This window comes from Galeopterus variegatus, unplaced genomic scaffold, assembly GCF_000696425.1.
Source record: "Galeopterus variegatus unplaced genomic scaffold, G_variegatus-3.0.2 Scaffold1894, whole genome shotgun sequence".
In the NCBI taxonomy this organism is placed as follows: domain Eukaryota; kingdom Metazoa; phylum Chordata; class Mammalia; order Dermoptera; family Cynocephalidae; genus Galeopterus; species Galeopterus variegatus.
Genome location: NW_007728005.1, coordinates 114,080 through 140,198, shown reverse-complemented (window position 1 = coordinate 140,198; position 26,119 = coordinate 114,080). Strand labels below are relative to the sequence as shown.

Here is a 26,119-nt window from a genome sequence, read left to right as displayed (position 1 = left end):
ATATGACCAGTAAGGTACAGTCCATGGGTAATAGCCACATTCCATTCCTGCACCATCCCTCCTCCCCCCTCCCTCCCCACCCCATGCCTCTAATATACTCATAGGATTTTTCTCCAGTTAACATTCTCTGATGTTGAGCAAGGGAAATGGTGGATGCCTCCCTTTCTCTAGTGACTTTTAAATTTCAAATAAGGCATTAACTGTGGCTAAAGGCAACCCCACATTCATTACATTTGTCTGTTATTATATTAAAATTGGGCTGTGGCTGAAAGCATGTCTACATGCATTATATTCACATTCCTAGTTTTTACAATAACATTGATAGAGTCCCTCCAGCATGAATCCTCTGGTTTGAACCACCACCGTACTGATAATTCTCATAGCTGTTTCTCTTCAGAGTGAATTCGCTCATGTTGTGGACATTCCGAGTTGTTTGGCAGTATCTACCGAAGCTGACTGAACCATTCATATGCTTTAAGGCCCAGCAATTCCACTCCTAAGTATATACATAAGAGAAATACATATATGTACACCAAAAGACAAATATGTTCTCATAAGCATTATTTATTATGACCCTAAGTGTAAACAATGTACAAGTCTATCAACAGTAGAATGGATAAATTGTGATAACGTATAACGGAATTCTATGTAAAATGAAAATGAATTTCTGCCACATGCACTAATGATTAGACTTAGAGACATAATGTTGAAAACAAGCTGTATATGTAAAAATACATAATACTCATATAGTCCAGTTTATATAAAGATTTATAATATGCAAAAACTAATTTATAGTTTTAGAAGTCAGAACTGTGGTTAACTTTGAGGAGGTAACAAATAATTTTTATTTCATATTTGCAATGAGAAATATAGTTCACATCTCCTTTCTTTTAAAGCAGTTCTATCCACAGTGTTGTCTATGGACCACTGCCAGTTGGCCAACTGCTTATTACTGGTTCACAAAAAGTTACATATGGAAATTGAAAACAAGCAATTTAAAATGTTTACAGCAATTTGACAGTAGAAGTTTTTGTCTATTGAATCTAATAATAAAATTTGGGGGTTTTATTTTCAATGATTTTTGTCATTTAATCTGTCTAATATATTTTGTGTGTGTTGTTTTATAGGCGGGCAAACAGGAGATAAATAGTACTTTAAACTGTTGAATAGTATTACACTTGTAAGCAACATCAAGTACAGGGTTTACTATGACGTAAAAAGATTTTACAAAAAAAAGTCACATCATTTACTGAACTCCCATGGTTTCTACCTTGTGGGTTTTCTGATGGACCATGAGGTTTGACTTACAACTAAAGAACTTCCCACATTCTTTACATTCATATGGTTTCTCTCCTGTGTGAGTTTTCTGATGGCGAATGAGGTTTGATTTCCTACTAAAGGCTTTGCCACATTGAGGGCATCCATTGGACTTCTCTCCTGTATGTATTCTCTGATGAACAGTGAGGATTGCCTTCTGGCGGAAAGACTTCCCACATTGATTACAAATATATGGTTTTTCCCCTGTGTGAATTCTCTGATGGAGAGTGAGGGTTGTCTTTTGGCAGAAGGACTTCCCGCATTCATTACAAATGTAGGGTTTCTCTCCTGTGTGAGTCCTCTTATGTACAGTGAGGGTTGTCTTCTGGATAAATGCCTTCCCACACTCATTACACTGATATGGTTTCTCTCCTGTGTGAGTTCTCTGATGATCGGTGAGGTATGACTTCTTTCTAAAGGCACTTCCACACTGAGTACATTCATAGGCTTTCTCCCCCGTATGTGTCTTGTGATGTCTAGTGAGGGTTGCCTTCTGGCGGAAAGACTTCCCACAATCAATACAAATATAGGGTTTCCCCTCTATATGTGTTTTTTCATGAAGAGTGAGGGCTGTCTTCTGACGGAAGGCCTTTCCACACTGATTGCAAACATAAGGTTTCTCACCTGTGTGAATTCGTTGATGTTCAATGAGGTATGATTTCCTTCTAAAGCCATTCCCACAGTAAAGACATTGAAAAGGTTTCTCTTCTATTTGAGCTCTCTGATGCATAATAAAAACAGGCTTTCTGTACAGGAATTTCCCATATTTGTTATATACAGAGGGCTTCTTTTCCATAAGATTATGTGGAGGGACACTGAGATTTGCCTTTTCTATGAAGGTAATTCCATTTTTATTGTATTCAAAGGTTCCTTCTCCTCTGTGAGCTCTAGTATGTGTAAATAACATTCCTTTCATAAGGAAGGATTTTTCGCAATCATTATGTTCAAATGGCTTCTCTGGAGTTTGAACCTTCTGATGTTGAATAAGCTCCTGTTTACCACTGAGATCCCTTTCTGTTTGTTTATGGAGACTCACTGCAGGATGAATTTTCTCATGCTTAGTACTGAGGAGTGATTTTTCCCATCCATTAGTCTCATCAAACTTCTGTTTTACAGGGCTTATATTTCTAATTACTAATTGTGAAATATTTTTCAATATCTTTCTATTAGGTTTATATTCACATAGTGTTGTTTTTGAAATAGTATGGTTCTTGCCTAAAGTAAATGTTTTCCCATAAATATTACTTCTCTCCTTAATCAGTTTTTTGTGGTTGATGAATATGATGGATCTAGAATGCTTGTCTTGGTATTCTCTGAACTTCACTAAAACATCTTCAGCATTCCAATTTTCTAGAAAAGAATACAATTAACAGCACCGTAAGTCTTCACATAAATGCTATATATAAACAACCCATGATGGGACTATTTCTCTTGCTACTGTGGTCTACAAGAAGCCTGTAATAAATTACCTCTTGGTAGGGAAAACATACAAAACATAAACACAAATCCTGCCTGTAGGGTAAATGCTGGACATAGCCCTCTTCCCCCCTCCCTGTGCATACCAGAGATCCTCCTTCCCCCTGGGAGACTACCCCTGGCCAAGGTAGTTACCCAAGGAAAGGCACATCCCCTTTAAGACAAACAGAAGGCTGGAGGGAGCAGGGACCCTAAGTAAATGAACAAGCACTCTGACGCCAGGAGAACAGTGAGTAGACTAACTTATCTACTCAGCCAGATCTCCTACATGCTCTGAGTTATGTGAGCGGGGTGAGGGTCTGCAGGTAAGCCTGAAAATAATTTATACCCCTACTCTGATCTGTTCACTATACAACTGTTATATGTACCCCATGGCAATGTGGATTTTCTGACTGACTGGCCACCGTCAATGACTCTTGTAAGTCTAATAAACCAATGTCTCTACCCATTGGGCCACAGGATGAGTTTTTGGAATAGGCAAATACTATGCAAGTGCCCTTGCAGATTTGGGGCTCCCACGTTACATGCTACACTTTAAAATGAGGAAAAATCGGCATAAGCAAAGAACACTTGTATCTTTGGCATGTTATAAATACAAACTGCATTGAGAAGGTATAATAAAAACAAGGATAAGTTAGCAGAAGACAAAGAATGGTGAAAGGGGGATTGTTCATAGAATGGGAAGATTCAGAGATAATGAAGTGAGCCTATCAAGGATACAAAACAGCAAGCAATGAGATGAAAATCTACACATTGATCTCCTCAGGCTTAAATAAGTGTTGTAAAATGCTTCCACTCATTTCTTCTTCACTTCCATTTAGCCCAACCATGGCAAATTAACTTTCTCAAGCTCATTTCCTAGTGTTTACAAAAACACTAGTCTGTAGTCTAGGCCCTAACTCCCCATATAACTGTGATTTATTTTCTCTTGAAAGCAGAGAATCAGGAAAACACATTTCCATTTGTAATTATAAAATAAACTAGAAGATAAAGTATGCAACTTGAATGTAATCACTGTTGTATTTTGTTTGCTGTTACCATCAGTTTATTCTTACAGAGATGGTCAATAATGAAATTCTCCTGACCACCAATTCTAACTTTTCCACCTTTCAATTTCCTGAATTCTTTTTTTTTTTTTTTCAGTTTTAGGGAAAGAGGAGCTTACTTTTCTTCCCAATGCAGTAACATAACGCTACTATTCCCTATTGGGGTTGTGAAGGACTGGATTCTTCAATGTATGTGTAGGTCACTGATTGACCTTAGCTATGATTTTTCTACAAATTCTTGACTATATCTTACTATGTTACCTTACTACTACCTATATTTGGTGGGGCAATTAAAAAAATTGATTCATCTTACCCATGGCATACATTTTTATTTATAATAGCCCCATACTGGAAACAGCCTAAATATCCATCAAGATGTAAACAGGTAATACTGTATCATGTATTTATACAATGGAATACTACCTCAGCAATAAAAAGGAAAACAAACTACTGCTACAAAATGACAACAGGGATGAATCTCAAGTAAGCTTTATGCAAAAGAGTACATATTGTACAATTCCACTTAGGTGCAGTTCTAGAACAGTGAAACAAATCTGTTTTGGTAACTGGAGTTACATTGCCTTCCTAAGAACCTCAAACACCTCCAGGGACATGCTACTCTCCAGTTTTTCCTAAAGGTTTCACATAGTCTTTCTACCTTCAGTCTTATTTTCTGTAACTGGAATAAAATTATGGTCTGGACAATCTATTTCAAGAAATTTTCCAACAACCTGGTATTTTAACATGGCTAGTCTATGTAAAATGCTCAACTTGATAATATTGCTTTCCCAACTAAAACTTATGCTTTTGGAAGTCAATATTTTATTGACTATCTACTTTGAAACTTATGAGTATACATTAACATGTATCTGAGGTGACAGGATGTGATCTCAGAACTTATATCTAAAAAGAACTTACCAGTAAATGATATAATGAATGAGAAATATGTTTTCCTTGCATGGTATCACAGACAATCAATGAGGTAACTTTTGAACACCTAGCTTCTATTACAAGCTACAGTAAGGAAAGGTAAAAGGGAGGACCTTGTTTTGGGGAAATTATTAACCAGATGAAGAAGCCTAAGATAAAACAATGTTGAATCAGGTATCAAATTATTAGATCATATCCAAGAATGTGTCTGTTCACATACATTAACTAGAATGGGAATGCAGAAAAAAGGAAAAGACATTGTGTATAGCAGTTAAGTAATATTTCATGGAGAAAGCAAAACTTGTTCTTTCAATCAAAGGACATATAGTATTGTGTAGTAAAGATTTAACCTTGCCTAAAGAGAGGTTTGACCTTTGCCTTTGGCTTCTGGGAGGTAATCTCCAAAGTAATCCTTGGAATGTCATGGCTAATAGGAATATTGTTTTCCTGGGAGTCTTTGGCCAGCCAGATAGTAATGATGTGATTTAGGGTGGGGGCTTTCAGTCATGCAGTATCACCTCGACCTCCTAAGGAGCTGGAAACTGAGAACAGCCATGTGGGCAGTCAATCATGCCTATGTGTTGGAGCCCCAATAAAAACTTTGGAGACTGAGTCTTGGGTGAACTTTCCTGGTTGACAGTACTCTATACATATTGTCACACATTGTTGCCAGGAAAGTAATGTTGTCTATGACTCCATAGAGAAAGGATGACCAGAAGCTGCAAGTTTGGTGCTTTCCTGGACTCTGCTCTATGTGTTTCTTCCCTTGCCTGATTTTAATCTTTCCCTGTAACAAACTGTAACTGTGAATATAACAGCTTTCAGTAAGTTCTGAGAGTCCTTTAGCAAATTATTGAAACTAAGGGTGGTCTTATAGATGGTGTCAGTCGCGAGTTTGGTCTTGTGTGTACTACAGTACACACTAACTTCACAAGTATCTCTATGAAACATATAGTATCTATCATATAATGAAAGGTCCAGCTATAAGGAATAAAATCAATTATATGGAGTATATTTAGGAGACTCAAACAAATAGAGATTAGCAAGAGTTCTCAGTCAGAGAGAGAAATGCATTTGGAATGACCAAATAGGGTACTATTCTGTTAGCCCTTGAAAAAGTCAGGATGTAAATTTCATATAACAAGCGTTTAGTATATTGGCAGTATAAAGTGAAAAAACTGGAAGAATCATGACAAATTTGAAGGGTAATTACAGCAGTCCACTCCTAAAATAATATGGCTCTCATGTTTTGAAGATGTCAGTGGCAAATGAGAATATGAGAGGATGAAAGATATTTTACAGAGTGAGATGATATAACACAAATTGTGGAGAGACCATTAAAAAGTATAGCAGAGATGATGGAATCAATGTGATATTACTGGGGCTGATTATGGGAACAAAATAAGGATAAATAAACATAAGATTATGGTAACAAACCCAGAGGTGACCACCAAGGCACTGCATGAAGCACCCTGGGCTCTCCTGAGCAGGGACAGTGGGGGGCCTTGGGCCTCGGCCATGCCCCCCCCTCTGACATGCACAACCAGCCCAGTAATGACCACCAAGCTGCAGAAGGAAGGGCCCTGGGTTCCTGAGCTGTGGTGGTGGCGAGAAAGGGCTTTTGCCACACCCCCCTGACATCTGCACCCAGCCCGGCAATGACCAAGCCACTGCTGGAAGCCCCCCAGTCTCTCCCGGGGGAATGAGGGGGGTGCCACAGGACTCAATCCTACCCCACCTCCTTCCTCCTTCCATCACATTTCCTTCCCTTTCCCCTCTCCCCCTCCCTTCCAACTGCTCTGCAAAAACATCCTAGAATGTAAAAAAAAATTAATAAAATTACATTTTCTTTAAAATAAAAAGTATTACCTCCTTGAAGAAAAAAAGATTATAGTAACAAAAGAACAGGTAAGAATAAATATAATGACTATTATTTCTGATATACTGATAACCAAAAGGAAAAGACAACTGATAGTCATATTCCTGTAGGCAGATTAAAATATACCAAAAAAGATCAAGTGGGAGAAATGAGCTTAAGTGCCTATTTGAAAGCCTTTCACATAAAACAAGGAAATTGCAATTTGAGAATGGGTCATATTATTATAACTTGCAGGACTTTCATAAAGACAAAAACTGAGGGGGAAGAAAGATACTTTAAGAAAGACACCGATGAGAGCCTAATGAAACAAGATTCATTTACTCAACAAATATATACTGTCCTAGCCAATATAGATAAAGGAAAGAAAAGCAACCAAGACATAGAAAGGCACTCAAGGAAATAAGTTGAGAATGAGTGTTTTTCACCTAAATCGATGTGGGTAGCTATCAGGAATGATGCTCAGCACTATGATATAAAGCACAAAGGTTTACTGGAAAGAAATCATGATCCTGAATTTATTGCTTTGGCCCGAGGCATATGGATTTTGAAATCTGATGGTAGGTCTCAGGGTAAGAATGGGACGTGAGGCTGGGTGCAGGAAACAAGTATATGGCATTGCACAGGAAAAGGAAAGAAAATGAGAACTAAGAGGAAGAAAAATATTAGAAAACGATTTCCTTTTTATTTTTTGGATAGATTTAAGAATGCTTATAAATAGGAGACTATAACAAAAGAAGGAAAATAGAGGACTGAAATGCTAAAGAAAGACGAAAACAAGAAACATCTAAACCAGCAGTTCCCAAGGTGATTCATGAGCATGTGGTACTTGAGACCCTTTTGTTGGGGGTGAGGGGGAGTATCTGCAAGTCAAAACTATTTTCATCAACAAGACTTCATTTGTGTTTTTTACTGTGTTTATATTTGTACTAATGGGGCAAAAGCAATGATGGGTGTCTCATTTGTACCAATGGGAGTTTAACTTATGGAAGTAGCTAAGTGACAACATGGGGCAGATAATGCCATTGGAAGATTTTTATTATTTACTTTTCCTGAGAGGAGGGGTCATGCCATGCTATACAGGACCACATGGGGAAGCACCAAGTTTGGTCAGGTGGCAGAAGGAGCAAGGGGAAGCCTAGGCCAGAACCTTTACTGGGGTTTCTGGGGGAAAGGCAAGGCAGGGCAGAGGAAATAATTTAGGATTGTCTAATTTGAATGGTGTCAGCAAGCTATGGGTTATACGGGTGGTCCCTATTCATCTGATACCTGACCCTGGGTAAGTTAGGGCAGAGAAAATAACGGCTTGGTATGTGAGAATTGGATAAAGCAGGTGGTTGGGGTATGGACTAAGGACTGGTTGGTTTGTATATGAAAGGTGGGCTCACAAACAAGTTGTTTACTATCTGTAGGAATTAGCTAGCTCTCGGAGGGACAGTCTCTCCCCAAGTAGCAAGGCCCCCCAAAGATGTCAAAAAAACTATAGAGATATTATAGGATATTATAAAATATAGGAAATCAAATATATGATTAATACAGTGGGTAAAATTCTGGCATGTTAGCATAAATCAAAGTGCTGGCACTAATCTGTAATAGTAATCACTGCATGTCTAACTGCCATGTACTCAGAAAAAGTTTCACTTAATATTTTTGATAGAGCAGAAAAAAATGACTTATTAGATCTCCATCCTTGAGTACACATCTTTTCAATACTCTGTGTGACAGTTAAAGAAGTATGCATACAGCATTTCTGTTGTGTATCAGAGTATAATATATTCTGTAAGGAAAAGTACTGGTGCGATTATTTGAATTGAGAAAAGAAGATCCATTTTGGGGGGGAACAGCATTTTTACTCAGTAGTAAACAACTGAATATTATTCAGACATAGGTATCTGACATTTTCTTGAAAATGAACAAAGTGAGCCTGTCACTTCAAAGAAAATATCTGCCAATAATTTTTGCCACTGATAAAATTCAATCTTTCAAATAAAGATCATCATATTGGAAGCCTGCTTTGAGTCTGTCAGCTTCTCAATACTTAATGACTTTTCTGATGAGATCGCTGATGAAATTAACAAATGTGGGTTTTGGTTTTTTATACTGAATATGACAATGTGTCAAAGTTTAGAAGATGTGTATGAGTAATTGAGCAGATACTTTCCAAGTGACCAATACGTAATATTACTGTATTAGTCCGTTTTGTTGCTTATCACAAAGTACAGTGAACTGGGTGAAGAAGGCTGGCCGGTTAGCTCAGTTGCTTAGAGCACAGTGTCATAACACCAAGGTCAAGGGTCCAGACCCCCATACTTGCCAGCAGCCAAAAATATATATATATTATTATGGGATATCTGCCCATGTGGCCCTTTTCTTAACTTACATATTTATTACCTCACTCCATTCCCATGTCATAAAACAGGTATTTCTCATTAATATTGTATTAGTCCGTTTCTGTTGCTTATAACAGAATACACGGAACTGGGTGATTTATAAAGAAAATGAAATTTATTGCTTGTAGTTTTTGAGGCTAGGAAGTCCAAAGTCCATGTGGTGGTGGCGACAGTGACTCAGGGGTCTCACATTGCAAGATGGTGGAAGCAGAGAGAGCAGAGAGAAAGGCAGACTCTCCTCTTCTTTTAAAGCCCTCAGAACCATGCCCCTGACCACCGTTTTTAATCCATTCAGTGCTGCATGGTCCTACAATTTAATCACCTCTTCAAGGCTCCACTTTTCAATTAACATAATAGGATTTCCCACCCTCTTAACAGTCACAGTGGGGGCTAAGTTTCTAACACATAAAGCTTTGGAGACAATTCAAGCCTCAGTGAGTTTTGAGAGGACATAATTCAATTCACTACAATTACCAAAAAATGCATGGGTAAAACATCTACTTAAAGTGCAAGATGGACCATTGGGTTTTTATAAAATAGTGTATAAAATGTTCATTGTTATGGTTTAAGATTATATATTGCAACTAACTATGGAACCAAGGAACTATGAATTGTTAAGTTTGGGTATAGTGTCAGTGAAGAATATCCATAACAATCTAAAAAGGATTTTAAAATTTCTCTTTCCAAACTACATATACATGAGGGCAGATTTTCTTCATCAATTTCAATTAAAACAACATATTGCAACAGATTAAATGCAGAAGCAGATTTGAAAATCAGCTATGTTCAATTAAGCCAGATATTAGATAAATTTCAATAATGTAAAACAATGCCACTTTCTATTTTTTCTTTTCAGAAATATAGTTACTTTTTGTAAAAATATGATTTTGTGTCAACATGTAATGAATTTATTTTTTATACTGTAATATTCAAATTAATTAATAAGTGACTATGTTTAAAATTTCTCTTTTAATTTCTAATAGGGTACACACAGACAGACATGCAGTTCTTTTAAGTCCTTAATAATTTTAAGAATATAAATAAGTCCCAAGACTAAAAAGTTGGGGAACTGCAGGTCTTGACATCTAGATTCTGGTAATGATAAAGAAGTCTGTATCAAAATTCTTCCAGACTATAAAAAATAACTTGTTTGAAGGCACTGAAGGGTGACCAAAAGCAGGCAGAAACTGAAGGGGATACAGTATTTGAAATAAAGAAATCACATTGCATAAGATCTACGTTTATCTAGGTTTACCACTGTGTGTTCCTGTTTGTTCGTGCAGCACATAGGGATAGATCTCAAGGAGAAAGCGTGAGTCTTGCTGTACAGAAGAATCAGAGGTCAGAGTTCAGAGCTACTATAATTTTAGACAAAATCTACGAACGGAGAAGTCATAGAAGGACAGCCCTAAAGTTGGCATAAACTCCCCTCAAAACCTTGGTTAACAGCATTTCCGCAGGGCAAGACTGCAAGGAGCCCAAAGGGAAAAAGAAAGCTGGAACACTGAAAGAATTGTGCAAAGATTTCAGCAGCTGCTTTGCTCTGGAGTTTTTCATTACAGTCCTGTGCCAAGTTAGAGGAACGTGGCTAAAACCTAGGTCTTTCCACTGAAACCCCAAAAGGACGATGTCTTAGAAGAAAGCCTGCATCCAAGGACTCAGGAAAAAATGTCACACTTAGGCATGTCCTCTAAGAGCCCAGTTGTAGCAAGAATTCTGTCAAGTTGGTTTAGCCAAAATCTCTCACCCACAATATCTGATCACTGTCCTCATCCCCACCCCCCACCCCCAGGTGATATCTGATCACCCTGGCTTGCTTTCATCAAGAATCTAGTTAGGTCAGTTTAGCAAAAAGACTACCCTACCCACTTAGTAATTTTCCATCCACCCTCCCACTGTATAAATTCCTACTTTTCCTTATTGTATTCTGAATTGAGCCCAATCTCCCCCCACTACTGCATAACCCCATTGTAGCAGTCCCTCTGAATAAAGCCTGCCTTACTGTTCTTTAACAAGTGTCAGAATAATTTTTTTCTTTAACAGTTATGGTGCCATGACTCAGATAGGAACAGATTCATCACTGGACCCCTGGACCTCTCATTCAGGACCCCAAATGCACACCTTTGAAGCCTTCGTCTTCACTGTTGACTGATTGATCAGAGATCCATTGGTGAGCCAGACTTCTGATCCATTCCTCCGGACAAATGTCCGCTGAAGCTGGTAAGGACAGATTTCGATTCTTAAGATTCTATGTATACTCTAGGGGCTGGGTTAGAGTCCCAGGTTTTCCTGTTTATAAGAAGTTGGGTAAGAGTCCCAGGCAAGCAGCAGCTGGGTTAGAGTCCCAGGCAAGCAGCAGCTGGGTTAGAGTCCCAGGCAAGCAGCAGCTGGGTTAGAGGCACAGGCAAGCAGCAGCTGGGTTAGAGGCGCAGGCTTCTTTGTTTAAAAGGTACCTGCTAGGCTAGAAGTCTTTCTTCCTGTCTCTCTGTCTTGAGTGGGGGTTACTATCTGACTCCCTGGACTGGAAGTATTTCTTCCTGGCTCTTTCTTTTAAGTGGGAGTTTACTTCCTGACTCCCTGGGTAGAAAATTCCTGACTGTGAGGCCTCTCTATTCGCTCTATTTGATCCAGTTTCTTTCATGGGAAATTCTCAGTTGATGGTATATGGTCCCTGCTGATATAAGCTCTGCCAACATCCTTTCTTGTTGGCTTGATTTTACTAAGGATAACGTAGAGCTTCTGCAGCCTCTTTGGAAACTTAAAATCTCCCCAAACTGGCTCTTATAAGACCTCTCCCTTCCCATTGCTTCTGCTCCTCCTTCCTCCGCTTACCACCTTCAGTCGTCCCTTCCATTTTCTTGAGTCCTTTGATATGTCCCCCTTCATATCTCTACCTCCTCCATACCTCTGTCTACCCATGTCAGACCTTTCACTTCCTATTCTAGTCCCTTTGGTCACTTGAACTTTAGGTCCCCTGACCAACATTGGGGGTTCTCAAGGGACTCAGGGACTTCCAAAAGCAACTATTTGTGGCTTAGAAACAAACTGGACATTTTATCCACTCATTTGGGCTTTAGAGACACCCAGACAACCACTACATGTCTCCTCAGTCATTCATCTAAAATTAAGGCCACAGCTTCCAGAAGGTTAAATAACAGGGCAAATAAAAATCTTAAAAATCTCCTCCACAAATATTGGTAAACAGCATTAGCCCTCATATTGAACAGGTAACTTTAACTTTTTCCATCTGTCAGAAACACAATTTAGATAAAAATATAGAGTGGAGCAAAGATGACAGCGTATAATGGTATTTTACTGACTTGTGGCTAACATTTTAGAATGAAGGCTATAAGATCCCTGTTTGTGTCTGTCTGTATGTTTACGTATGTCTATGTATGTATGTTATATATATGTGATATTTTCTTACATCCAGATGGTACTGCCAAGTTAATTTATAAAGTCCCTTCAAGGAATTCTACTCAAATGGTTTGAGATAAATGAGTGCCTGTATAAATTAAATATTCCTAAAATCCCCAGAAATATAGGAACTAACCCAAATGCCTTTCAAGTTCATGTGACTTAGCTAAAACTTTGGTAAATAAGATTAGCTTAATATTGTTGGTTTAATAAAAAGAGGTGTATATGGGGCCGGCCCGGTGGCGCACTGGATAGTGCGCCGCTTGGGAAGCGCGGCGGCGCTCCTGTCCGAGGGTTCGGATCCCACATACAGACCGGCTCCCGCTCACTGGCTGAGCGAGGCGCGGGAGCGACACCGAGGTTTGCGATCCCGTTGCCGGTCCCCGGTCTGGTACGGGGGCAACACTGAGGGTTGCGATCCGTTGCCGGACACGGAAAAAGAAAAAAGACAAAAAAAAAAAAAAAAAGAGGTGTATATTTTGAGTTATCAGCATTAAGTATAATAGGAGCATACATTTTTATACTATTTGGCTTTACTAGTCATATAAGCTAATATTGTATTTACTGGATATTTAAGATTGTAAAAATTGTAAATTCAACCTATGGACAAATGTACAAGTAAACATGCAATAAAAATAAATTGTTTGATATCCATTATTTCATGTATATCAAGCATGGCAATTAAAAAAAAACCCATGTAAAAAAAAAAAAAAAAAAAAAAAAAAAAAAAAAAAAGAGGTGTATATTTTGAGTTATCAGCATTAAGTATAATAGGAGCATACATTTTTATACTATTTGGCTTTACTAGTCATATAAGCTAATATTGTATTTACTGGATATTTAAGATTGTAAAAATTGTAAATTCAACCTATGGACAAATGTACAAGTAAACATGCAATAAAAATAAATTGTTTGATATCCATTATTTCATGTATATCAAGCATGGCAATTAAAAAAAAACCCATGTATTTAACTTTCTAGGTTTTCTTTTTTTGCTTTTACTTGCCTTACATGCATATTTTGTAAAAATAGTTAACAGGGAAATAACTTGAGATGATCACTAGCTTTGTTTAATGTCTTATGAAATTTTCATGAACAATCCAAGCATAATTAAGACAACATGTGTTAGGTTGATGTAAGTGGAAGAAAAGTTTTATGAACGGACTCTTCAACAAAAAACATGCATGTTTTTACAGAACGTAAATGTAATTGTTTTATAATATCTGCCTAAAAACAGTTTCCAAGATCTTCTTGGTAATCTGCAACTTTAGAGTCAAGCTAAGTAATAAATATTTATTTATAATTTCTAAGTAAGATAAACTACTGAAACATTCATTACTGAACCTAAGTTAAGTTATATAGTTTTGGCTTCTTATTTCATATAGTATAGAAAGGCTAAATATATTTGAAAAACCATAATATGTAGTATTGAAAAATTGTATTACAAGGAAACATATCTATAAAGTTGTGAGGTGATGTATTCATAACATTTGCTAGCCTGCTACTGAATGCTGGTATGTAGCAGATAATTCACAACTGTCTACATCCTAGTTTTCTCTATTAAAAGAAAGGTTACTAATAGTTAAAAACCTTCTGTGAGCCCAACTAGGACCCATTCTTGAGCATGTCCTCCAACAGCCCAGTTTTACCAAGAATCTTGTCAATGTGGTTTAGCCAGAATCCCCCACCCTCAATATCTGATCACTCTCTTCATCCCCCAGGCGATACATGATCACCCTGGCCTGCCTTTAGCAAGAATTCTGTCAAGTTAGTTTAGCAAGAATTACCCTACCCTCTTCATAATTTTCCATCAACCAAACTCCACTCTGCTCCTTGGCTATAAATTCCCACTCTTCCTCGTTGTATTTGGAGTTGAGCCCAATCTTTCTGTCCTGCAGCAAAACCCCACTGCAGTAGTGCCTATACCTACTGCAATAGTCCTGAATAAAGTCTGCCTTATTGTCTGTAACAGTGTTGTGAATCATTTTTTCTTTAACAGTTCCTTTTTTTGTTGGGGGTGGGGGGAGATCCTTTAGGATTTACTATGTACACATTCATGTCACCTACATCTAAAGACAGTTTCCTTTCTAATATTTATCTTTTTACTACTTTTTTTTTTTTTTAAGATGACCGGTAAGGGGATCTTAACCCTTGACTTGATGTTGTCAGCACCACGCTCAGCCAGTGAGCTAACCAGCCATCCCTATATGGGATCCGAACCCGTGGCCTTGGTGTTATCAGGACCACACTCTCCCGAGTGAGCCACGTTTTTTTTTTTTTTTTAAAGATGACCAGTAAGGGGATCTCAACCCTTGGCTTGGTGTTGTCAGCACCACGCTCAGCCAGTGAGCTAACCAGCCATCCCTATATGGGATCCGAACCCGTGGCCTTGGTGTTATCAGGACCACACTCTCCCGAGTGAGCCACGGGCCGGCCCATCCTTTTACTACTTTTTCTTGACTTATTGTACTGGCTATTGTATTGACTTGAGTCTAGTACAATGTTGAACAGAAGTGGTGAAGAGGGAAGGGAGAAACAGGGAGGTATTAGTTAAAGAGTACGAAGTTTTGGTTATAAAAGATGAATACATTATAGAGATCTATTGTACAGCATAGTGCTTATAATTAACAATACTATATTGTATACTTAAAAATTTGCTGAGGGGCCGGCCCGGTGGCGCACTGGATAGTGCGCCGCTTGGGAAGCGTGGCGGCGCTCCCGCCCGAGGGTTCGGATCCCACATACAGACCGGTTCCCGCTCACTGGCTGAGCGAGGCGCGGGGGCAACACCAAGGGTTGCAATCCCGTGGCCGGTCCCCGGTCTGGTACGGGGGCAACACTGAGGGTTGCGATCCGTTGCCGGACACGGAAAAAGACAAAAAAAAAAAATTTGCTGAGAGGGTAGGTCTTATTTGTTAAGTGTTCTTATCACAAAAAAAGAATAATAAAGAGAGTGGAAGAAAACTTTTGGAGGTGATGGATAGGTTTATGGCATAGATTGTGGTGATGGTTTCACGGGAGTTTACTCATCTCTGAACTCATCAAGTTGTACACATATGTCCAGCTTTTTGTATGTTAATCATACCTCCACAAAGTGGTGTTTTAAAAAAAGAAAGTCCAAGGGGAAAAAAAAAACAGTGGTGATAGTGGGCATCCTTTCTATGTTCTTGAACTTAGAGAAAAAGCATTAAGGTTTTTGAGCATTGAGTATAATAACGGTAGCTGTAAGTTTTTCAAAGATATCTTGTATGAAGCTGAGGAAATTTTCTTGGATTGCTAATTATTCCTAAAGGTCTGTAATAAATAGGAATTGAATTTGTTTTAATTATATTCCTGTATCAACTGAGATGATTATATAGGTTTTCTCCTATTTTTCCATTAGCTACTCATTGTAGCAGCTTAGATCCTTAATTTTAGACCCTTTTTCACCTTTATATGGCAAATTACATAGATTGACTTGAATACCAAACCAATTTTGCTTTCCTGGGATAAACTTTTTTTGGTCACGATGTACTAACCTTTTTAAATGTTGCTGGTTTCAGTTTTCTAATCTTTTATTAAGGATTTGTATACCTAGTTTCATGAGGGATATGGTATGTATGTAGTTTTCTATTTTTATAGTGTCTTTGTCTGGTTATGGTATCAGGATAATGCTGGCCTTACAAAATAGTTGGGAGTGTCCTCTCCTACAGTAGTTGTTGGCATAAAATTGTTTGTGTATTCCCTGATTATCCTTTAAATGTCTGCAGGGTCTGTAGCGATGAAGCCTCTTTAATTTTTGATATGGGTAATTTGTATTTTCTCTCTTTTTTTCTTGATTAGTCTATAATAGCTATGGTTTACTAATTGTATTTATTATTTTAATGAATCAGCTTATAGCTTCACTTTTTCTATACTGTTCTTCCATTATGTATTTCACTAATTTCTGCCTTAGTCCTTATTAATATTTTTCCTTTTACTAACTTTGAATTTAATTTGCTTTTCTTTCTCTAGCTACTTAGGGTGACAGCTTAGATTCCTGATTTTAGATCTTAATTTAAAGGGATAAACAATTTTTAAATGCTGCTTTAGCTGCATTCCCCATGAAAACACAGCACATCATTATCATTCAGTTCAAAATATCTTCCATTTTAGGATTTTTTCTTTGATCCACAGATTATTTGGAAATGTGGTGATTTATATTCCCTAAGTATTTGAAAATTGAGATATCTTTATATTTTTGATTTCTAAATTAATTTTACTGTGGTAAAGTTATGATCTCATTTCTTTTAAATTGGTTAATCTTTGTTTTATGGCCCAGCATATAGGGTCTATGTTGGTGAATATTACATGTAGAATATTTTATAAAGATTAACTAAGTACAATTGATTGACTGCTTTTCAAGCTTCCTATAGCCTCTTCATCTCTCAATTACTGAGGGAGAGGTGTTTACATCTCAAGTTATAATTATATTGTTTCTTTTAGGTTTGTCAGTTTTGCTTCACATAGTTCATGCATTCTCCGTGGGAGTGATATTGCTCCCAAAGGAGCAAAAATTGGATATGGAGAGAATGGAAAAAAAAAATAGCATCTTAGATATTACAATGATCTGTGGCCATCTAAAGGGGAACAGAACATAAACAGATTATGGTATTGAAATTTCATGGGGTAGGTGATTAGAAAAAAAATCTCTTAAAAGTCTCCTTAGGAGGTTAATAATGATAAAAGTGAGAAACACTGACATATTTTGAAGCTCTGTTAAGGGCTGTTATAACTTTTGATGATGTGTCCCTCTTAAATTGCTATAATATTCTGTGTTCTGAAATCTCCTTGTGATATACAGCCACTCCTATTTGTTCTGTTTAGTGTTTGCATGTGTAATAGAGTCTGACTCCATTTTTGATGTCTTACTGCTGACAACTATCTAGATCTGCCCCTTTTTAAAACTCTCCTACCCCACACCTGGGCAAGCCAGTAATAAAACCCACATGCTCTCTTTGTTGCTGCTGACTGGAGGTTAAACCACACAAACTGTAGCCCACAAGTAGGAGAACCCCTACCTGATACACCTCTTAACCACAGTAAACAGTAAAGACAGACCACAATAAAAACCAGAGCAAGATAACCCTCCTTGCTCTATCAAGTCATTTAAAGACCAGAGTGGGTATCTTCCCAGCTCTCCCCAGAAAGGCTTATTACATCAGATCTCAGTCTAGACATCTGAACCAAATTCTGGGGGTGGAGGGTTTGATCCCATCCTCACATGGGACAACCAAAAGACAGCATGGCATGTTTTTTCATCTTTTTATGTTCAACCTATCTGTGCCTTTATATTTAATGTGCACTTTTTTTTTCCTTTTTGTCTTTTTTACTGACCGGCAACGGGATCGCAACCCTCGGTGTTGCGCCCGCACCGCGCTCAGCCAGTGAGCGGGAACCAGTCTCCACATGGGATCCGAAACCTCGGCGGGAGCACCGCACTCTCCAGTGCGCCACTAGGCTGGCCCAAAAGTAGGCTTGATTCTTTTTTTTTTTTTTGTCCTTTTTTGTGACCAGGCTCAGCCAGTGAGTGCACCGGCCATCCCTATATAGGATCTGAACCCGCAGTGGGAGCGCCGCTGCGCTCCCAGCGCCGCACTTTCCCGAGTGAGCCACGGGGTCGGCCCTAATGTGCATTTTATAAATATACAGCATATACTTGGTTCTTCCTTTTTATTTCAGATATTGAATTATCATTAGATATTTCATTTGATTCTTATCTCCATATTTGCTATCTTGCCTCATTGAGTTCATTTTTGCTTTACATTCTTGATGATATTGAAGACATTTATAATAGCTGTTTTAACATCCTTGTCTACAAATCCTACTGCCTCTACCTTTTTAGTCTTGTTTTTGTTAACTGATTTTTTTTTTCAATTGATTGATTTTTCTCCTGTTTTGGGTCATATTTTCCTGTTTCTTCATATGTCTAATTTTTGGTTGGATGTCAGACATTATCAATTTAATGTTGTTGAGTTCAAGATATGGCTGCATTCTCATGAAGATTATTGTGGGGATTTTTTGTTGTTTTTTCTGGCATTCTATGGCAGCCATAGTTGAACCAATAGGACCTCCCTTCAAAAAAGAACTTGTCATTCATGTGCAAGAACAGCACTGACAGCCTCCAACTGTAGCATTTTCAGGATGCTCTTCAGATTTTGAACCAAGCCAGGGTCTTCCCAGAAAGTACCCATGCAATGACTGAACACTGAGGGGTACTAGAGGTTGGCCATTTCTGCTCATGAGGGATCCCTCTAATGGACAATCTTTGCTTCAGACTGCCCTGCTAGGTTGGTTGAGTCTCTGTCAGAGAGACTGTTTGCCTCCCCCTTTCATTGTATAGGTGTCAGATCTGTTATCATGGTCTGATGGCTTTCTATATCTAGCCTTGCTTTCTTCTTTTATCTTTCATAGATGCCACCTCTGAGAAACCCATTACACTTGTAACTCCACCTCAGTGTCCCCATCCTAGAGGAACGAAAAGACACACAGCAGACTTATACACTGATTTAATCCTTTTAATGCTTTTGTTTAAGCTCTTTTTGTGACAAATCTTGCACAGTCTTTAATCTATGGATAATCTAGCCCCATTTATTGGGTATGACCTTTCTAGGGTATCTATCTAACGTCTTATGTATTACCAAGTTCTCTCCACTCTAGTTTGAAGGAAGGGAAATTATTTCTGGTGCAATAGCGTATGGGAATTGTTTGTCTTACAACACCATGGTAATAGCATTTTCCTTAGAACACATCCTTATCTAGTCTCAAGAGGTTTCACATATACATGTGTAGGCTTGTATTTAGCCAAAGACTCAAGGGGAACACTTCCCAGATTTAAGAACCTCTTTTTCTGCATAACTCCCTCTTCTTGGGAAATGTATCCTGCAAATTCTAGCCACCTCAACTTTCTTGAACTCCAGTATCTGTTCCCTCAAGTCAGTAAAATTGCCAGGGCCTTTTTGGATTTCTCTCTCTGCACTGCAGTCTGAATGATACCTTTAGATAAAAGCCTGGAATAAAGTGGGATCATCTCATTTATTTCTCTTCTCTCAGAAACCCAGGCATGTGCTTCCTATTGTTAAATATGTGAAAATATATATTTTTTCTTTTTTTCAGGTTCTGCTTCTCTGGTTGATAATATGGGAAAATAATTTTGTCCAGTTTTCTAGTTGTTTCTCATAGATGTATAATTCCAGACTCCGTTACTTCCTCAGGGCTAGAAGCAAAAGTCTTGAATTATTAATAAAATGCAAGCCCAGATGGCTTAATAATGATTTTTATCAAACATTTAAGGGAGCAGTAATACCAATCTTATATAATTTCTATAAGAAAATAACGAAGAAGTGCCCCCAGTTTGTTTGATATGGCTAACACAACTCTGATACAAAAATTTTTCAAGGATATTACAAGAAAACTACAGACCAATATTCCTTGTAAAATAGCTTATCAAAATATTATCAAACTGATTTCAGCAATCTTTAAGAAGGATAATGCATCTTGTCCAAGTGGGGTTCATCTCAGGAGTCCAATAATCAAAGTAATACAGTGTAGTAACAGATTGAAGAAGAAAAATAAAATGATAATCTCAACAGATGCAGAAAGAGCATATGTTAAAATCAATATCCACCCACAATTACAACAGTTAGAAAACTATGCAAAGAAGAGAACTTTCAGAATCTGATAAAGAGCATTAATGAAAAACCTACAGTTAATATTAGGCTTAAGAATAAAATACTAAATGTTTTCCTTCCAAATTTAGTGAAGTGCTAAGAATATTCACTCTCACCACTTCTTTTCAACATTGTACTGTATAGGTCCTAGCCAGTAAACAGGGTAAGAAAAAGAAATGAAAGGCATAAAGTTTGCAAATGCAGAAGTGAAATGTCTTTATTTCAAGAACACATGTTTTATGTGTAGAAAATCTAAAGAACAGTGACAATAACAATACTTAATACAAGCAGTAGAAATTATGCAAAGTCTATATATAAAAAACAATTGTGATTATATATATTAGCAACAAACTGGAAAAAGAAAATTTAAAAATCCTACTATTGTTACAATAGCATCAAAAATATTAAAAGCTTAGAGATAAATTTCCTGAACAACGTGTAAGACCTCTATGTTAAAAATAATAAAACACTGCTTACAGGAATTAGAGAAGCTAACTAAAATGGAAAGCTATAGCGTGGTCATGGAGCAGAAGACTCAATATTGCTATGATGTCAGTTCTCACCAACAAAAATCCCAGTACCTTTATTTTAAAAAATTACGAAGTCAATTGTAAAATGTATTTGAAAAGAAAATGACTTAGAACAGCCAAAACAATTAAAAAAAAAAAAAGTTGGAGGAGTTACTCTAACCGACTTCAAGACTTATTATAATGTTTCAGTAATCAAAGACCAGGTGGTATTGGCAATACTACTTAAAATATATCAAAAGAAAGAATAGAGAATCCAAAAATAGATTGACACAAATATGATCAAACAATTTTCTATATGATCATCAGAGCAATTCAATTCTACAAGTGATAATGGAACAAATTAGTATCCTTATGGAAGAAACAGATCCTTGAACCTACCTCTCATCATAAATAAAACATGAGGTGAACTATAAAACTAATCATAAATGGAAAATATATATAACATTCTTAGAAGAAAATACAGGGAACTATCATCAAAACCTAAAATAGACAAATATTTATTTGAGAGGTTAAAGAACTAATTATAAAAGGAAAAAAATAATACACTGACTTCATCAAAGTTAAAAACTTCTCATCAAAAGACATCAAAATCATTAAAATGAAGAGGCAAGCCACAGACTAGCGGAAATATTTGCAATACATATATTGAACAAAAGATTTCTATACAAAATAGATAAAGAATTCCTACTACTCAAAGAAAAATACATACTACCCAATAAAAAACTGGTTAAAACACTTGAACAGACACCTCTGATATAAAAGGTATCTGAAAAAGTTTTCAACCTCATTAATCGTTGGTCATAAGAGAAATCTAATTTAAAAGATATACTACTGGAATGGCTAAAATGAAAAAATTGATAACATCAAAGGTAGATGAGAATGTGGGGCAATCAAAATCCTCATTGCTAGTAAAAGTCTAAAATGATACAGTAACTTTTAAAAACTGGCAGTTTCTAAAAAAGTAAAACATACACCGGGCCTTATCAATCAGCAATATAACTGTTAGGTGTTTACTGAGGAGAAATAAACCCATATGAGTATGTCCACAAAAAAATGTTTTTTGGGAGGTACACGAGTTTACACTTCTGTCAGAACTTAAAGAACTCTGCACTTAAGATCTCTATGTACATTATACCTACAAAGCATGGAATGGATTCTTGGTAAGGTAATAGTAGCAAATATTTCTATAAACATAGGGCAAACAAGGAAAAGATTTACATGGGAAGTGATATTCAAATCTAAAATCTAGATTTTAAAGGCATGAAAGTCAGCCATGTATAAGCACTTCACAGATTTCAGGCCTTTAAAAATAGACCCCTAATAGGATGGCTACTATGAAGAAAAAAAAAAAAAACCCAGAAAATAACAAGTGTTGGTGAAGATGTGCAGAAATTGAAACCTTGTACACTGTTGGTGGGAATGTAAAATGGTGGAGATGCTATGAAAAACAGTATGGTGGTTCCTCAAAAATTAAACATAGAATTACTATATGACCCAGCAATTCTACTTATGAGAGTATACTCAAAAGAACTGATAGCAGTTACTCAAACTGGTATTTGTACACCCATGTTCACAGCAGCATTATTTATAATAGCCAAAAGATACAAGCAACCCCAAGCTGCCTCCAGAAGCACCCCAGGCTCCTAAGCAGGGGTGGTAGGGGGCTGAGGGCCTTAGCCATGACCCCCTCACCACCACCACCCCACCCCCGGCTGCCGATGTCTGCATCCAGCCCAGCTACGACCACCAGGCCGCTGCTGGAAGCCCCCTGGGCTCCTCTGCTGGAATGAGGGGATTGCTACGGGCCTTGACCATGCCCCCTCCCCCTTCCTTGTCCTCCTACCCTATTCCTCCTCCCTCTTCCTCTCTCCCCCTCCACCCCAATTGCTCTGCAACAATATCTTAGAATGTAAAAAAAAATAATAATAATAAATAGGTAAATTTTTAAAAGAATTTACCAGCAACCCAAGTGTCCATGGATGGATAAATAGAGAAGCAAAATGTGGTATATATACACAATGGAATATTAATCATCCTTATAAATGAAAAAAATTCTGACACATGCTACAAGGATGAACCTTGAGGATATTGTTAAGTAAAATAAGCCAGTCACAAAAAGGACAAATACTATATCATTCCACTTTTAAGTGGTGTCTAGAGTAGTCAAATTCACGGAGACAGAAAGTAGAATGATAATTACCAGGGGCTAGGGAGTGTGTGTGTGTGGAGCGGTTGGTAATGTGAAGTTATTGTTTGAGTACAGAGTTTCAGTTTTGCAAGATGAAGAGTTCTGGAGATGGATGGTGGTGATGGCTGCATAGCAATGTGAACGTACTTAATGTCACTGTACTATATGCTGAAAAATGTTTAAGATGGTAAATTCTATGTTATGTATATTTTACCATAATTAAAAAAAATAGATCCCTACAAACATTCAAAGGTGTCAGCTACCTGAGATTTAATGTCTACTGGACTTTACGTGACAAACTCACCTAGGAAGCTCTGACTTGGAAAAATTCTTTCTGTCCATAGCTCTTCTCCTTGTTCCAACTTGCGGATCGTGTCAGGCTTAGTCATGTGAAACCCTGATAATGAAAAATGAGACTTTGTCTAAACTGTATGGACTTCAAAACTATTGAAAGAAGAGAAAGGCACAGCTTGAAGGTGGTAGATGAGGTACATCACCTCTGATCCCTGAAAGTTCCATATGTTTCAGGAATTCTTGAAAGGAGATATATAACACTGAAAGATTCAAGGAGTGTTCCTTACCCACAGAGATGAAGTGGCAGTAGTTTTCCAACATCACGTCCCTGTAAAGGGCCTTCTGAGCAGGGTCCAGTTGCTGCCACTCCTCCTGGGTGAAGTCCACAGTCACATCCTTGAATGACACTGATCCCTGTAAGGGCATACTCTAGTTCATCCTGAAGTGATTGGAAATGGGTGAGAACTACATACTGGAGACCTACTTCTGACAACATTCAGTGGTCAGACTAGTTTTCTCACTTTGTGTTTTATGTTGTAGAAAATGCTCTCTGAAAATACATTCACCTGTATTTACTTATTATCTCATACTAAAAATACATACTGAGCTCACACTATTTGTCCTGAATGTGACTGGCTGCCTGGCAGATCAAAATGAATAAAACTCTGACCCTGCTCATGAGAAGTTACAGGCTAAGAGAGAGTCATACATGTAAATACATGCACTCAATCAGTATTACAGGTACAATGACAGAAATACATACATGGGAAAGTATCTGAAAGCAAAGAAAAATTTCATTTTGTACTCCAAGGCTTCATTGAGGACATAAAAATTTTGTACTCACAATGAATTTGTTTGGTAGGAATACAGGGCATCAGCTTTTAAAAATTCATGGGGAGAAGAAAACCAGTTAGTAAATTCAGAAAACAGCAAAAGGCACAGTATGTTATGAAACAGTGGTTGAGCTCTAAAAAGGAAAAGGTAATATGGAGTGGGCATATTATAGAATACTACTGGATTTTGTTCCTACAGAGCAGTGGTATTAAAAATATGCTGAGCACATTCCCAACATATTGTAGTTATTTATAAATCATTAGTAAGCAACAATCCAAATTGTTAATGATTACTGCTCTTGAGTGTGAACTGTTACTATTTTCTTTCCTTCCAATATGTTGTCTTCCACTGTGATGCATGCCCCACTTTGGGTACGCTGCTTTAAGGATTTAAAATAACATGAAGAAACATAATACACATTATATGATAAAACTTGTACTTTAGAGGCAATACTCTTGAAGACTGGAGAAGGCTTAAGGTGTCTTAAATGAGAAGGACAATTAAGTAACCACTGTAAGACATGCTGCCTAGATGAGGTGATATTAATGGGCTGACAGAGGACAACTGGTTCCTACATGATAAGTACAACAGAATTGGTCATAAATGTTGTAGGGTAGAAAAATGAGATGCATAGCTCTTGGGATATCTGCATAGGCAAGTGTGTGAGTGTTGGGACTAGAAAATAGAAATGAGAAATGGCAGAAAGAATAGGCTGAACCAAAGGAGGTAAAGAGATAAATCTTGGAAATGTACTTGAAGTGTCTATGGAACATACAAGTAGTGATAGCTACTGGAGGTTGAACATGTTGTTCTGACACTCTCGACAGAGATCTAGAATAAAGAGAAGTTTCTGAGAGTCACTAGAATCGATAAGTGTAGCCTTGAGAGTGAATCTGATTTGTGCATACAGAAAAAAAGACTGAAGAGAATAGGACCAATTAGCATCTGGGGAAAACCAATATTTTAAAGGATGGTAGATGAAGAGAAATTTTCTGAAAGAAAGATATAAAAAACAGGACAAAGCACCTTTGATTCAAAAGTAGAATATTTCAAGAGTAGACTAGCCTATGTATTTCCTTCTCTTGCACCCACATATTAAAAGTTAGAAGAAACTAAAAAGAATAAATCTTATTTTATAGCATTGGAATACCGGAAAGGTCTTCTGGAAAGGTTTTCACTGGAAGGCCACAATTCCAGTGAATTGTTAGCAATTCCAGTGTAGGAATTCCTGACAGACATGGATAAAATAGAACGAACACAAAACCTGGTTTCTATACAAGTCTGCAATCAAATCTACATCCTGAAAACCTCACAAAACAGGACATCTTCCCACAAACTAATAATGTGATCTACCAATTCTACATCCCATCACATCACTGCAAAAACTAGGTTCACAACTTAGATCTCAAATCAGTGTCAAGACAAGGTAGATTCATTCAAGTTATGTATTTCCATTTAAATCAAGCAGTACTTTTCTTTCTGTTCTAGCAGTACTTTTGTGAGAAGACTGAGAAAGGAGATGATGTATGATACACCCAATCGATATATGAACACTGGCTACAACTAGAAGGTGCACTTGGGGAAGGCTTAAGTTTATCTAGTTGGAATGGAGAGACTGGGAACACGGCTGGGAATAGGGCGAGGCAGGTGAGGCAGCTAGGGAGCAAAATTTAGGAAGGCACATCCCTGACAGTACTCCTTAAATATTGCACCCCATGCCGCTTGCTTGCCTCACTCTCATATGGGAGTGAGATCGGTTTCACGGAAGCAAATCCCAATATCCAGGAAGTTTAAGGATAGAGAAGCAAATGTTCATATACCCTGAAAAAAAAGTTATTTCAGAAATAGAGGAAAAAATCATCTCACCTGAGACATGATTTTGAGATTTGTAAGAGATGAACCTTCTCTTTTGAGCTCTTCTTTTGGAAAAATGAAGAATCCTGAGAAAACAAAGATGGAGGGATACAGGAGCCATGTGAGATCACACTTGACTTACATATCCCAGAATAACTCAGTTATATCTGCATTACTTCTCCCCGTTTCAGCACTTGCCCACTCTGTGTACCTTTCAGAAAACTAGATGGGGGCCGCCCCGTGGAGCACTCGGGAGAGTGCGGCGCTGAGAGCGCAGCG

At 37.6% G+C, this 26,119-nt stretch overlaps 1 protein-coding gene across 4 annotated transcripts; it reads right to left on the bottom strand.

The window, feature by feature from the left end:
• Positions 1-544: 544 nt before the first annotated feature.
• ZNF382 (zinc finger protein 382) lies at positions 545-26,119 on the bottom strand. 4 transcript variants are annotated; one of them, XM_008579477.1, is made up of 5 exons: positions 26,052-26,119; positions 25,853-25,926; positions 23,440-23,591; positions 23,163-23,255; positions 545-2,667 (listed from the first exon to the last, which is right to left on the bottom strand). In XM_008579477.1, exons 3-5 carry the CDS (start codon positions 23,576-23,578, stop codon positions 1,247-1,249), a joined length of 1,653 nt encoding a protein of 550 aa, XP_008577699.1. In that variant the 5' UTR covers positions 23,579-23,591; positions 25,853-25,926; positions 26,052-26,119; the 3' UTR covers positions 545-1,246. The 4 variants fall into 4 exon arrangements, with proteins under 4 accessions (XP_008577699.1, XP_008577700.1, XP_008577698.1 ...); XM_008579478.1 differs by having other exon boundaries at positions 23,440-23,566; positions 26,052-26,113; XM_008579476.1 differs by lacking the exons at positions 25,853-25,926; positions 26,052-26,119 and having other exon boundaries at positions 23,440-25,844.

Excerpts from the sequence above, each read along its gene's own strand:
- ZNF382 (XM_008579477.1), bottom strand. The coding sequence starts at position 23,578 with ATGCCCTTACAGGGATCAGTGTCATTCAAGGATGTGACTGTGGACTTC. Across the intron at positions 23,256-23,439 it reads CTGCCACTTCATCTCTGTGG|GGTTTCACATGACTAAGCCT; the intron begins GTAAGGAACACT and ends TTTCATTATCAG. Across the intron at positions 2,668-23,162 it reads TCCAAGTCAGAGCTTCCTAG|AAAATTGGAATGCTGAAGAT; the intron begins GTGAGTTTGTCA and ends ATTCTTTTCTAG.